The sequence below is a fragment of the Lissotriton helveticus genome, chromosome 6 (genome assembly GCF_964261635.1).
Source record: "Lissotriton helveticus chromosome 6, aLisHel1.1, whole genome shotgun sequence".
Taxonomy (NCBI): Eukaryota; Metazoa; Chordata; class Amphibia; order Caudata; family Salamandridae; genus Lissotriton; species Lissotriton helveticus.
In genome coordinates, this window is record NC_136067.1 from 1,790,129,168 (window position 1) to 1,790,143,838 (window position 14,671).

The following is a 14,671-nucleotide window of genomic DNA, read 5'->3' on the forward strand; positions in this document are numbered from 1 at the left end:
ACTGTCACTGATAACCATCTTTACCAAATGATCTATCAGCCGCTCTGGTTGATGGTGCCAAATGCTTATGATAGATCTAATCAGATGAGGGCTGCACTGCCTCCCTGGTCTATTGACCAAATGATCTCCTCAGTGGCTTTAATTAGGGCTGTCTCAGTGCTATGGCCACTATGGAATCCCAATTGAGTTGGTTCTAGGAGATTATTATGTTAAATGTGATTAACTAATTGCTTATTCATGATCTTTTCTACTATTTTAGCTGGCAAAGACTTAGAATAAGTTGAAAGATGTTGGTTAATTAAGAGGCAATAGTTTCAGGAGCTAATTTAGTCACCCTCAGAGGGCAGTGTTTGGGCGGCAACCCGGATTTAGTAGATTTAAACAAAGTCACTACTTTCTCCTTAGTTGGAGGGGGGAACTCTTTAAAGTTCTCAATCTCTACATAACCAATTTAAGGAATGAAATCATTAGAGAAGGGAGAGACAGGTGCTGAGTGCCCATTATACAGATCAACTTTGTGGTGAAAAGGTCAGCTAGTGTGTTGCAAAATGATTGGCTTGTGTATCAATTTATTGGATGTTTCCAATGTCAATTTAATAATAATCTGGAATAGTTCTTGGGTAGGGATTTTCGCGGCTTCTATCTTTTGTGTAAAGTAGGATGTTTTTTCCTTGATAATCATGTCCTTATAGTCCGCTGAAATCTTTTTATATTTAGTTTTCTCTAACTCGCTTTAATGTTTTCCCCATATTTTCCCATGTCTCCTGAATCTGTATCTGAAAGAAACACGTTCGTTCGATTCCTTACCTTAGAATAACCCCCAGGCGTCAGACTGGATCCGGAAAATTTTGCGTAGCAGTACCCTTGCGTGTCGGTAGGCGTCGTCTGCGGCTCCGCGTCAGTCGTCGGTGCCGGGATGACGTCGTCGGAGTACTTAGACGCCGCCCTCACGCGCTGACGTCAGTTCTTCTTTTTTCCGCGCCAGCAAGCGCAGGTCCGGAGAAAGCAGTACCTTAGTCACTTTTTGACTAAACTTTTTTGATCATTTTTGATCTCTTCTCGAATCTCACGACTCTCGGTGCCGGTAGGGAATACCCAGGTTCAAGCCCTGTACCGACTGCAACCGACTGATGTCGGTTACCGTTCTGTAGTAGGGGATCTCTGTGTATAGTCATAATCTAGTGAATAGTCCCGCCCATGTGCGTGGACCCCGGAGCAATCAAAAATAATCTCTTACAGTGTCAAAAAATGCAGAAATGCATAGACACTTAAGAAAGAATTTAAAGACAGATAATGCAGCCAAAAAAGGCTACACTGTCCAGTACTTCAACTAGAAATTCCACCACAAAATCCACAAAACAGCAAAGCCTGTACAGATTTCCCTTGCTTAACAGCAAAATCCCTCAGGAATGATAGAGAGAAGAACCTGGACAGACAAGCCCCATAGGCTGCCATTATGTGGCTGAAATAGGATACTGTGCCTTTAAGGAACCTTCCAGAACCTTCTCCCAGTATCCCAGAATGCATAGCAGGTCCAACTTAGTTTCAGTTCTTTTTTCCGGCTCCTGCAAGCAGGACCCTGGAGCATTGAGCTCTCCCTTTTCAAGGGTTTTGTTGGTGTTTTTTGCACTAAATTCGATTTTTGTGCTCTGAGTACTTTGGTGACTTTCTTCTTGGGTTTCTGCACTCTTTTGTTGTCAATAATGCCTGCATTATTTGATAAATGCCCGGAGTGCTCCAGGAAGAAGGCCAAATCAGACCCCCATGAGGTCTGTATCCTCTGCCTTCCCTCTTCCCACATCCCTGAGGAGTGTGTGATCTGTAGAGGCTTCTCTGGAAGGACCCTGAAGGACAGGAGAAAAATCAGACTTCAGGGACTTGAAGAAAGAAGATTGAAGGCTCGAGGTGGGTCAGGAGGGGCTCCTTCTGCCCATGCTGGGGGCTCCCCAGGGGCAGGAAGTCCGGCTCTCGTCCAAAATCTCCGTCTGGGTCAGTAGCTATGACCACGGCGTCGAGAGGAAGGTCCACGGCCAGTTCCGGGTTTCCCCAGGGCTCTGGGTTGAGAAAACGTCGCCCGTCGACGTCGAGGGACGTTTTCAGGCCGCCGTCGAAGCCGGTGTCGATTTCCTCCTCGTCGACGTCGGCGTCGAGTGGACGACATCGGAGGACCCGGCGTCGGCGCTCGCCGTCGAGGCGACACCGCCGTTCGCCGTCGAAGACATCGCCGTCGAGGGGATCCTCGTCGTCGAGGTCGCCGTCGAGACGGAAGAGAGTCTCCGGCGCCGAAGAAGTCGACGTCGAGACGGTCTAAGAGATCGACGTCGAGACGGTCTAAGAGATCGACGTCGAGACGGTCTAAGAGGTCGACGTCGAGGTCGCCGTCGAGACGCCATCGCTCGTCGTCGAGATTCCGCGGTTCTTCCATCTGGTCGGGGTCGACGTCGAGGCATAGACACCGGTCGACGTCGAGGAGTGTGGAACGGTCGACGCCGAAGGGCCGATCGCCGTCGAAGGGCCCGCATTCGTTGTCTGGGCACCGGTCTTCGGCGTCAGGAGGTTGTACGGACAGGCCCAGGACGGTCGGGGGCTCCCCACAGTCTGGACATGGTGATGGCTCGCCGGGAACGGCGTATTCCGTGGTGTATACCCCGAAGAAGCCTACTCCGCCTCCTTTACCCAGGGGTCCGCCTCCGAGGGCTCCGACCCCTCCCCCCTTGCCTCCCCTGCCGGCTCCAAAGGTCCCGGTTCCGGTTACGCCTCCTCCACCGGTTCCGCCGAGGTCGGTGTCGATACCCAAGTACCCGACACCCCCGAAGAAGACTCCTAAGTCGAAGGTTCCTCCGAAGCCTAAGGCGTCTGACCCGGAGAGGCCTACGGACAGGCCCAGGCCCAAGAGATCTAGGTCTCGCTCGGGAAAACGAGACAGATCTAGGAGTGGTCGCGGGTCTTCATCGAGATCCAGGCATCGCCATAGGAGGCATAGGTCCCGGTCCCGTTCTACCTCGGGGACCCGTTCCTACTCGCCAACGTTATCTGATTCACCGGAGACTAGGGTGTCCCCAGTAGATGACATTGGTACGTTTCAGGAGGTTCTCCTGCGTGGGGCAGCGAAGTTGGGGATCAAGGTTACAGCTCCTACGCCTTCAACTTCTGTGATCTTTGAGACATTACATAAGAAACACCTGTCTCGCCCCCTACTGCCTTTGGTGCCAGGGCTCCTTGAGCCTGCGGAACAGCTCTTCCTAACACCGGCGGTGGTGAAGTCTGCGCCCTCCAGGCTCATCAAGAAATACAGAGCTCCAGAGTCGGACCCAGCTTTCTTGAGAAAGGACCCGACACCGGACTCGGTGATCGTGACAGCGGCTCAGAAGCTCCATGCCACCTCCCCTGCATCCACTGTGCCTCCTGATAAGGAGAGCCGCTGAATGGACTCGGCTGGACGGAAGGAGTGTGGGACGTCCTCCACAACGATGAAGGCCGCCAGTGACTCGGCTCTGTTGGGACGATATGACCGTTCGCTGTGGGACTCGATGGAGCAGTTTGCGGACCTCGTTCCTCGCGACCGCAGAGAGGACTTCATGGAGATCGTCCAGGAGGGGATGCTGGTCTCTAACCAGGCCATTAGTGCCGCGGCAGATATCTCCCTGCTGTCCGCGCATGGATACTGCCACGGTATAAACCAGAGGCGCCATGCTTGGCTCAGGTTGACGTCCCTTAAGCCTGAAGCGCAACAACGTGTGGCGAATCTGCCGTTTTCCGGAGATACCCTCTTCGGGAAACACGCGGATGATGAAATGGCCAGGATGAAGGCCGAGGCTGAGACCCTGACGGCGGTGGGCCTGGAGAAGCCCAAGGAGAAGAAACCCTACCGCCAGTTCCAGCGACGGTTCGGGTCGCAGGGTCGAGGAAGGGGACAGTCTTCTGGGCAGCATCAGCAGCAGCCACAACAGCAGCAGTACAGACGGCCCTTCCAGAAACGCCAGGGGGGTAGAGGTAGACAACAGTCCTCTACCGCGACCAAGGGCCCGGCCGGGTCTCGACCCTGAGCGGTTACTTCCCCCTCGTCCGTTACCCACTCCGGTGGGGGGAAGCGTTCAATTTTTTCTGGCAGAGTGGAGAAAAATTCCTCAGGACAAGTGGGTGCTGAATATTGTTTGCAATGGATACAGTCTTCGGTTCATCAGCCCTCCTCCATCGATCCCTCCGGTCAGCTCGCAGTACCAGCTGCGCGAGCTCCAGGCGGAGGCAGACATCCTGCTGAGAAAAGGGCGATAGAGGACGTACCTCTGTCTCAAAGAGGAAGAGGTCTTTACTCTCGGTTCTTTCTCGTCCGCAAGAAGGACAAGAACGAGTTCAGGCCCATTCTGGACTTGCGACAGGCAAACAAGTGGATTCGCAGAGAAAAGTTTCGCATGCTGTCGTTGCATCAGATCTACCCTCAGCTGCAACGAGGAGATTGGATGTGTGCCATAGATCTACAGGATGCATACTTCCATGTGCCTATTGCGTGCAAACACAGGAAGTTTCTGCGCTTTCAAGTCGGCACCAATCACTATCAGTCCACGGTGCTTCCCTTCGGGCTGAAGTCTGCACCCAGGACATTTTCGAAATGCATGGCAGTGGTAGCGGCACACCTGAGGAAGAACAAGGTGTTTGTCTACCCGTACCTGGACGATTGGTTGATCAAGGCCTCCTCCTTCTCGGAAGCTCAAGCACACTTCCAGAGGACGTGCGTTCTCTTGAACAAGCTGGGGTTGCACATCAACATGTCCAAGTCTGTCCCGACTCCGGTCCAGTGCATCCAGTACTTGGGAGCCTCCATCAACACGCTGTCAGCAAGCGTGTCTCCTTCGGAGGAACGACGTTTATCACTCCTTCGGAAGGCTCAGGCTCTCATGTCTACTCCATCCACGACAGTGAGGACGGTGTCTTCTCTGCTGGGATCGATGGCCTTGTGTATCTTCCTGACGCCACATGCGCGGCTGCACATGAGACCGCTGCAGGAGTGCTTGGAGGATCAATGGGACCAGAGGAGAGGATCTTGGGACGACAAGATACGACTGTCTCTACATGCTCTTCAGTCTCTGAAGTGGTGGTGCTCGAAGGAGAATCTTCTCAGGGGGGTTCCCTTCCACAAGGACATTCCCACACAGACTATCGTGACGGATGCTTCTCTCCAGGGCTGGGGAGCGCACTCCGGAGACCTGCAGATTCAAGGGACGTGGTCCCAGACGGAGGCCACGTACCACATCAATTTCCTGGAACTCAGGGCTGTGCACTTGGCGCTGAAGGCTTTTCACCCGTCCTTTCAGACCAACTCTCTGCTTGTTCAGACAGACAACACGACAACGATGTATTACCTCAACAAGCAGGGGGGCTCGAGATCGCGCACTCTGTCGCAGGAGGCGCAGGCGATCTGGCACTGGCTTCTGGCTCGAGGACTGTCGATAACGGCCACCCACCTGCCAGGTGTGCAGAATGTTCAGGCAGACAAACTGAGCAGACTCATTCAGGAAAACCACGAATGGGTCATAAGTGACGAAGTTCTGGGAGAAGTCTTCGCAAGTTGGGGGACTCCAGACGTAGATCTGTTCGCCACCGCCGAAAACAGAAAATGCAGAGGCTTCGCCTCCAGGTACTACCAGCCGGGGACGCTGGGGAACGCGTTATGGATCAACTGGTCGAACAGCTTTCTGTACGCTTTTCCACCAATTCCCCTGATTCCGGCGGTTCTCATCAAGCTGTCCCAATCCAGGGCGAGAATGATTCTGATTGCCCCGGAATGGCCCAGACAGTGGTGGTTCACGGACCTGCTTCACCGGTCTCTCCTTCCTCACATGAAGCTGCCGTGCAGGCCGGACCTTCTCACGAAGTTCGGGGGGCAGATGGTGCACCCCAACCTCTCGTCTTTGAGTTTGGCGGCATGGCTCCTGAAATAGTGCAATATGGCCATCTGAATCTCCCAGAGGATTGTATGGACATACTGAAGGAGGCTAAACGCCCTTCCACTAGGACTTCTTATGCTTACAAGTGGAAGAGGTTTTGCATCTGGTGCAAGTCTAAGAACTTTAACCCTACGACATGCAAGGAAGATGTCATCCTTCCATATCTACTGCATCTGGCGCAGTCGGGCCTTAATGTCCATTCCATTAAGGTTCATCTGGCTGCTTTGACTGCCTACAGGAAAGGCCCTTCACAGACTTCCTTCTTCCAGATCCCTGTGATCAAATATTTTTTGGAAGGCTTGAAGAAAGTGTTCCCTCCTGTCAGGCTTCCTTCGCCTTCGTGGGACTTGAATGTGGTGCTGTCCAGATTGATGAAGGAGCCTTTTGAACCTATTCATAAGGCTTCGTTGCAGCACCTGTCCTGGAAGGCGGCGTTCCTCGTGGCCATTACATCGGCCCGCAGGGTGAGTGAAATTCAGGCGTTGTGTTGCCAAGAACCTTATACTGTATTTCATGCTGCTAAGGTTGTTATGCGTACTCACCCTAAGTTTCTTCCCAAGGTTGTTTCTGATTTTCATATCAATCAGACTATCACTTTGCCTACGTTCTTTCAGAATCCGTCATCTCCAGCGGAAAGGTCTTTACATTCCCTGGATGTGAGGAGGGTGCTGAAGTTTTATCTTGATAAGACTAAAGATATTCGTAGGTCAGACCAATTGTTCATTAATTATGGCTCAGTCAGGACAGGTCTTGCTACCTCTAAACAGTCCATCTCGAGGTGGATTGTGTCCTGCATACAATTGTGTTACTGCAAAGCTAATAAGACCTTAGGGGGTAAGCCTAAGGCTCATTCCACCAGAGGCAAAGCTGCCACGACAGCTATGCTTCGTAATGTTCCCTTTGCAGAGATCTGCAAGGCGGCCACTTGGAAGTCGGTCCATACCTTTGCTAGGCATTACTGCCTGGACACTGATGCCAGGGCAGACGCTCAGGTTGGGCAGGCTTCGCTGCGGAATTTGTTTGCACAATAGTGGCGTCCTTTCATACTCTCCACCGCCGCTTGATGTGGGGATGGGCTTGCCATTCTATTCACTAGATTATGACTATACACAGAGATCCCCTACTACAGAAGGAGTAGTTTCTGTCCTGTAACTCCAGTTCTGTAGTAGGGGTATCTCTGTTATAGTCATAAGCGCCCTCCCGCCTCCCCGGTGGAGATTTGTTCAGGTGCATAATGCTACAGGTCTGGCGTTTTTTACGCCTTCAAAACGAACTGAAACTAAGTTGGACCTGCTATGCATTCTGGGATACTGGGAGAAGGTTCTGGAAGGTTCCTTAAAGGCACAGTATCCTATTTAAGCCACATAATGGCAGCCTATGGGGCTTGTCTGTCCAGGTTCTTCTCTCTATCATTCCTGAGGGATTTTGCTGTTAAGCAAGGGAAATCTGTACAGGCTTTGCTGTTTTGTGGATTTTGTGGTGGAATTTCTAGTTGAAGTACTGGACAGTGTAGCCTTTTTTGGCTGCATTATCTGTCTTTAAATTCTCTCTTAAGTGTCTATGCATTTCTGCATTTTTTGACACTGTAAGAGATTATTTTTGATTGCTCCGGGGTCCACGCACATGGGCGGGACTATTCACTAGATTATGACTATAACAGAGATACCCCTACTACAGAACTGGAGTTACAGGACAGAAACTACTCCATCCCCACCACCGGTGCCTGTATTGCCTTGGGGCCAACCACGACGACCAGTCGTGCCCCGACTTCCGGGCCTTGACGTCGAAGGCTAGACGGGAGCGGTCCCGTAAGCGCCTTGAGCTCCGACAGTCGGCCCCGCGCCGCTCATGGTCCCGGTCCAGGAGGGGGTCGAGGGACCGTTCGCGGCACCACAGTCATCGAAGCTCGACGAGGCGACACCATTCGTCGGGCTTCAAGTCCTCAGGTAAGAGGCACAAGAAGTCGAAGAGACGCCATCGCTCTTCTGACTCCCCCCCGACGCTCTCGTGGCGCGGCCCGTGCTTCGGGCGACACCGGCTCCGCGGCAGGCGCCGCGGCCAGCTCCATACCCGCCGGTCCCCGGGCTGAATGCGACGCCGGAGGAGATCGAGGCCTTCCTCATGGCCATAATGTCCCTCTCTCCTCCGTCTGGTCCCGCAGTGCCTCCCGGCCCCGCGGCCCTGCTGGGAGTCCAGGCGGGCCAGGCGCTCTGGCCCCGTCGCCCTCGGGTGCTTCGGCGCCGTCGGCGACTTCGGTCCCGACGCCGCAGGCTCCCGCTGGATCTGGTTCTGGATCCGGGTCGCCGCTAGTCGACCTCACGAACCCACCGGCTCCCTCTCTCGGTCCGGCGCCGGACCGGCGTCGACCGACACCGCATTCGACGCTGGCTGAAGAGCATTTCTTCTTTGATCCGGCTCCATCCTTTGACCCTGACTTTGAGGAGATGGAGGACGAAGGGGATTGGGAGGGTTCTGAGGACCCTCTGACACGTGAGTGTCAGTCCTTCCAGGATTGGACAGAGAAGCTAGGCGAGGCCAGTGGTCTTGATGCCTCCCCTGACACTGGCTTTGTCTCCCCTCCTACCGTGGCTACGGAGGAGGGGGCTGCTTATAGTGTGGTGCTGACGCAGGCAGCCATGGCCTTGGCGTTTATGCTCCCCGTCGCTACTGTGAGGTCTAACATCCTCACTGAGGTCCTTAAACCGCAGACTGGTGCTCCGGAGCCTCTACTGCCATTTAACGAGGCTCTCATGGACGTCCTGTTGGGCACCTGGTCCAGGCCCGCTACAGGCCCCCCTGTAGATAAGAACGTCGCCAGGCGCCAGCTCCGGGCGACCCTAGCTTCCTGTCCACCCACCCAACCCCCGAAAGCCTGTTTATCCAGGCCTCTACTTCCCAATCCGCATTCCCGACTGCACCCCCAGATCGGGATGAGAACAGTTTGGTAAGAAACTGTTCTCATCCCTCAGTTGTGGATTGCGGTCAGTCAACACCGCTTGCCTTTTGGGCCGTTATACCCACTCTCTATGGGATATGGTTAAGGCCGTGCTGCCAGAGTGTCCAGAGGAGGCCGGGGCAAAGCTCGCTCACGCCCTTGCGGAGGGACGAGACGCAGCTCGGTATTCTATACGATGTGGGCTGGATACCACGGACTCGCTGGGCAGGGCGATGTCAACGACGGTGGTGGTTCGCCGCCACGCCTGGCTGAGGTCCGCCAACTTCTCGGCCGATGTCCAGAACACCCTCATGGACAGGCCGTTTGATGGCAGCCACCTCTTTGGTGGCAAGGCAGATCACGCAATTGAACGCTTCAAGAACTCCAGGGCTACGGCCAGCTCCATGGGCCTCTCGGGCCAGCATCAGCAGCAGTCTGCCTTTCGCTCATTTCGTGGCCAAGGAAGGGGCGCCCCTTCACGTCCTGCCAGCCACGGGCCACAGTCTAACATACAGTGGGGTGGCGGACGTGGTAACCGCCGTGGCGGTGCCAGGGGACAACGGCAAGGCCAGCCCACATCCACCCCCGCAGAATCCGCCTCAAAGCTCTCCTAGTCTGAGCTTTCAGGCCCACTTAATGCCAGTGGGGGGCAGGGTCCACCATCACCTCCTTCACTGGAGTACCATCACTTCGGACAGGTTGGTGCTGCAAATTGTCCGAAGGGGCTACTCCCTCCCCTTCGAGGCGACCCCTCCAGCCATGCCACCGCAGTACCACTGCGTGTCGGGGGATCACTTGCAACTTCTGCAAGAGGATGTGTCGGCCCTTTTGGCCAAGGGGGCCATCAAGCGCGTTCCTGGGCCAGAAGTAGGGTGTGGTTGCTATTCCCACTACTTTCTGGTTCCCAAGAAGGGCAAAGGGGGCCTACGCCCTATCTTGGACCTACGGACGTCAACGGCTTCCTCCGGAAGGAGAAGTTCAAGATGCTGACTCTGGCTCGGGTCTTAGCTGCCCTGGACCCCGGAGACTGGATGGTAGCGTTGGACTTGCAGGACACGTATTTCCACAACCCCGTCCTGCCAGCCCACCAGCGTTACCTGCGGTTCATGGTAGGCCACGAGCACTTCCAGTTCACCATGCTCCCCTTTGGCCTTACCAACGCCCCACGGGTGTTCACGAAAGTGATGGCGGTGTTCGCAGCTCATCTGCGCAGGTTAGGGGTGTCAGTCTTCCCCTACCTCGATGACTGGTTGTTGAAGGCGGGCTCGACCCAGACAGTCGTCAGCCACCTTCAGACTACGGCTGACCTCCTGCACTTGCTGGGGTTTTCCATCAATGTGCCGAAGTCGCACCTGTGTCCCTCTCAAAGGCTCCTCTTCATCGGAGCGGTTCTGGATTTGGCGCAGTTTCGGGTTTATACTCCCGAACAGCGGGTTCGGGATATTCAGGCTCTGATTCCGATCTTTCAGCCTTTATCCCGGGTCTCGGTCAGGTTGACGCTGCGGCTTCTGGGGCTGATGGCCTCCTGCATCCTTCCGGTGCATCACGCCAGGTAGCGGATGCGGGCTCTGCAGTGGGACCTGAAGTTTCAATGGGCCCAGCATCAGGGCAACCTGTCCGACCATGTCTGGATCTCGGCGGGCATTGCGAGACAGTTGCAGTGGTGGCTCACGGACCGCGATTGGGGCAGCGGCAGATCCCTCTCCCTACCCCAACCGGAGCACGTAGTTGTGACTGATGCATCCCTCCTGGGCTGGGGGGGCCACATGGGAGAGGCCGAGATCAGAGGCCTCTGGTCTCCGGCGGAGTCCCAGCTCCACATCAACCTTCTGGAGCTGCGGGCGATCCGGCTTGCGCTGAAAGCATTCCTCCCCTCTGTCCGGGGGAGTGTAGTGCAGGTGTTCACGGACAACACCACCGCCATGTGGTACGCCAACAAACAGGGCGGGGTGGGGTCGTGGACCCTATGCCAGGAGGCTCTGCGCCTCTGCCATTGGCTGGAACATCAGGGCGTGACCCTGGTGGTTCAACACCTGGCAGGTTCCTTGAACGCCAGGGCGGACGAACTCAGCCGTCGGTGCATGATGGATCATGAATGGCGTCTGAACTCTGACATGGCACAAGGTCTCTTTCAGCAGTGGGGAGAGCCTTGGTTAGATCTATACGCCACAGAAGAGAACGTGCAATGTCATCAGTTCTGCGCGTTGGAATTTCCAATGCGGCACTCGCTCGGAGACGCTTTTTGTCACGAGTGGAGTTGCGGTCTGTTGTACGCCTTTCCGCCTATACCACTTCTGCCCAGAATGCTGAAGAAGATCAGGCGCGACCATGCCCAAGTCATCCTTGTGGCTCCAGACTGAGCACGAAGATACTTGTATCCCGAGCTACTCAGCATGTCAGTCGATCCCCCAATTCGTCTGCCTCTTCAGGAGGCCCTTCTGTCGCAGCAGGAGGGGACGGTCCTCCACCCGAACCTGTCCAGTCTCCACCTCCATGCGTGGAGATTGAGCGGCAACAGTTGAGGCCATTTGACTTGCCTCCTGAAGTCTGCGATGTAATTATGACAGCCAGGCGTCCCTCCACAAAATCGGTATACGCCTGCAGGTGCAATAAATTTGTGGCATGGTGCACAGCAAAGGCTGTGCATCCTCTCTCTGCCCCCCTTTTCTGAGGTTCTCCTCTTCCTTCTTTCTCTTGCCCAGCAGGGCTCTGCTCTGGGCACACTTAAGGGCTACCTCTCTGCCATTTCCGCCTTCTTACGGCTACCTGATCAGCCCTCTTTGTTCAAGTCCCCCGTTGTAAATAGGTTCTTGAAGGGCTTCACTCATATGTTTCCTCCTGTTCCTTTCGTGATGCCACAGTGGGACTTGAACCTTGTTCTAACTTATCTGATGTGCACTCCTTTTGAGCCACTTCATAACTGTCCTCTTCGTCTTCTCACTCTTAAGACTGCATTCCTGGTTGCCATCGCATCTGCCAGGAGAGTGAGTGAGCTCCAGGCCCTTTCTTCACAACCTCCGTTCCTTTCTGCCCATCCGGACAAAGTTGTGTGGTGGATGTGACCCTCTTTCCTGCCCAAGGTAGTTACCTTCCACATCGGGCAGTCCATCACCTTGCCCTCTTTCTTTCCGCCTCTGCATCCCACGAAAGAGGAAGAGAGGCTCCACCGTCTGGACCCAAAATGTGCGCTCTCATATTATCTGAATAGCACACGCAAATTCCGGGTGGATGGCCAACTCTTTGTTGGTTACGTGGGCGCTAAGAAGGGACGGGCGGTGCACAAACGAACCATCTCTCAGTGGGTCGTCTTCTGCATCAAGATTTGCTACTCTTTGGCGAGGAAGGAGCCTCCTGTTGGGCTGAGGGCCCATTCCACTCTGGCCACGGCAGCTACTACTGCCCTGGGTCGGGGAGTCCCCTTGCAGGACATCTGTCAGGCAGCTACGTGGGCCTCGCTGCACACGTTCGCAAGACACTACTGCCTGGACAGCCAAGTCCTGAGAGTTGGCTTCTTTGGCCGATCCGTTCTCCGGGACTTTCTGGTGTGATCTTGGTTCGCAGACTCAAGACCGGGGTTGGTATTGCTGGGGTATCTATTCTAAGGTAAGGAATCTAACTAACTTACTTTCGGTAAATATATATGTAAGAAACATTAGTTAGTTAGATTCCTTACCGCCCCACCCATCCTCCCCGTTCTGCGAACCGAGATCTAGGGTTATGGTCATCCCTTTCAGGGCCCTAGTTTCATGGGACCAGTGTCGGTTTTAATCATGGCTCTGCGTTTCTGGCGCAGAAAAGCTGTGTATAAGAACTGACGTCAGCGCGCGAGGGCGGCGTCTAAGTACTCCGACGTCATCCCGACGACGGACGCGGAGCCGCAGACGCCTACCGACGCACATGGGTACTGCTACGCAAAATTTTCTGGATCCAGGCTGACGCCTGGGGGTTATTCTAAGGTAAGGAATCTAACTAATGTTTCTTACAGATATAGCCTTACAGAAGGTAAGTAACTTGTTGTTTTGGTCTAAGGTCCTCTGAGAACCAGCGAGCTAAGGGATTGCATCTCTTAGACTTTGACACTCTGACCAGTGCCCGTAAATTAGCAGTTTCTTCCAGCCGTTGTGTATAATCTGAAACAGCTGTGTCTTTGTCCTCTGACCACGATAGTACCCAAGCCTCTGACTTTCGAATAAAAGGGTCCTGTGGATTTTGTGCCTAGCTTGTGTGGTCATTGTAAGAGGAAGCACTATGGCACTGTGATCTAATTGATTGTAATTTAGATTAAATAGGACTGCACCATGATCTGTCCACCTTAAGAGAAGAGTAGTTATATTGACTAAAGCGGTATTTTCGGTAAACAAATACCGTCATTGTAATGTCTGGTCTGGTGTGTTGGACCTTCTACAACTTGTTCAAGGTCTAGGCCTGACGTGGTTTGTAAAGGGGCAGCTGTAGCACTGTCTGTGACTCTAATGGAAGTGAAAGTCTCCAAGGACTGTGTAGTTATTGGCTAAAAGGAGACTTCCAATTTCCTGTGCAAAGGATTCTCTAGGACCGGACGGGAGATACAGAAGTAGACCTTTAAAAGTATGAGCTTTAATGACTTCAGTACAGAAGAGACTGCCTCACAAAGTGATGTCAGTACCGGATGACAACAGACCGAGGGATCAGCTCTATGAATTCTGGCAATGTCATCCCCTCGCTTAAGTGGTCTATTATGTCTATATATGGCATACCCTTCTGGAATAGCCGGAAAGTTTACTTTCAATAGGTACTAAATATCCCTGCACATGCTTTAGCACTTTTCACTGTAAGTATGATAGACGCCTAGTTGCACATTCCCTATGCCTTTTTAGCACTTGTTAAGTATCTTTAGATTTTGATTCCAGCATGATTTCTTCCATGTTCAGGAACATATAGTATCCGCCAAAAATATTTGTACCAAAGTTAAGTAAATTGTTACTCTATTACTTAGTCTATGGTGTATGACTTTTGTGTCTTGCTTCATCAGTTGTTTCTCGATGTTTACATGGCATATGATTAACACTAAGTGGACCATTTCTCAAGCGTTTGCTGATCTTTTATTTTAGAAGAAAATAATGAGTGGCAAAAAGCAGATGCCATATGGACTAAAATGCAAGAAGAAAACATTATACCACGAGAGAGAACTTTAAAGGTATTAGCCGATCTCTTCAAGAGAAATGGTCAGGAAGTTCCATTTGACGTTCCAGAGGTAATTAAATATTTTACTTCGAGTTTGCCTTCATTTTATGTCAATATATATCAAACATGCGATTTTCAGCATCTTTGATACAAAAGATAACATTTCCTTATTTGATATAATGTTCTTTATTTTTTAAGAATTGGTATGAAGAAGCTGTAGCACCAAAAAATGATTACTCCTCAACATCTTCGACAGATGCACTGTATCAAAAGAAGATATTTGCTCTCTGCAAAAATAATAATGGGAAAGGTAATGTCCTGTGATGCTGACCGAATCAGAGGGCATAATTATAATATATGCACTGACTTCTATTACTTTTTATTTGTATTTGTTGAGTGCCCCTTTTGAATATTTAGCAGAAGACCATAGAGACATGTTTCCGGCTGGGGAGCTCTTACTCATAAATCCGCAAGTTTAAGCTGTAGAGCAGTAGCTGATGAGTTTGTAGAAGGTTCAATTTCTGTCCTGGTGCCTCAAAACTGACAGAAGAAGTTTGAGGTTGCATACGAGTCCCAACATGGATATCACTGTGGCATGTTGGCAACTGCACTCTTAGGTTGGTTTTGA

At 52.8% G+C, this 14,671-nt stretch overlaps 1 protein-coding gene across 1 annotated transcript in view; it reads left to right on the forward strand.

Annotated features, from left to right (window-relative positions):
• LRPPRC (leucine rich pentatricopeptide repeat containing) overlaps positions 1–14,671 on the forward strand; it is an 848,306-nt gene that overhangs the window by 605,020 nt on the left and 228,615 nt on the right. The window contains exons 28-29 of the mRNA XM_078649683.1: positions 13,971–14,113; positions 14,242–14,353. Coding sequence (XP_078505809.1) covers positions 13,971–14,113; positions 14,242–14,353 — 255 coding nt within the window. The remainder of the gene's footprint in view (positions 1–13,970; positions 14,114–14,241; positions 14,354–14,671) is intronic.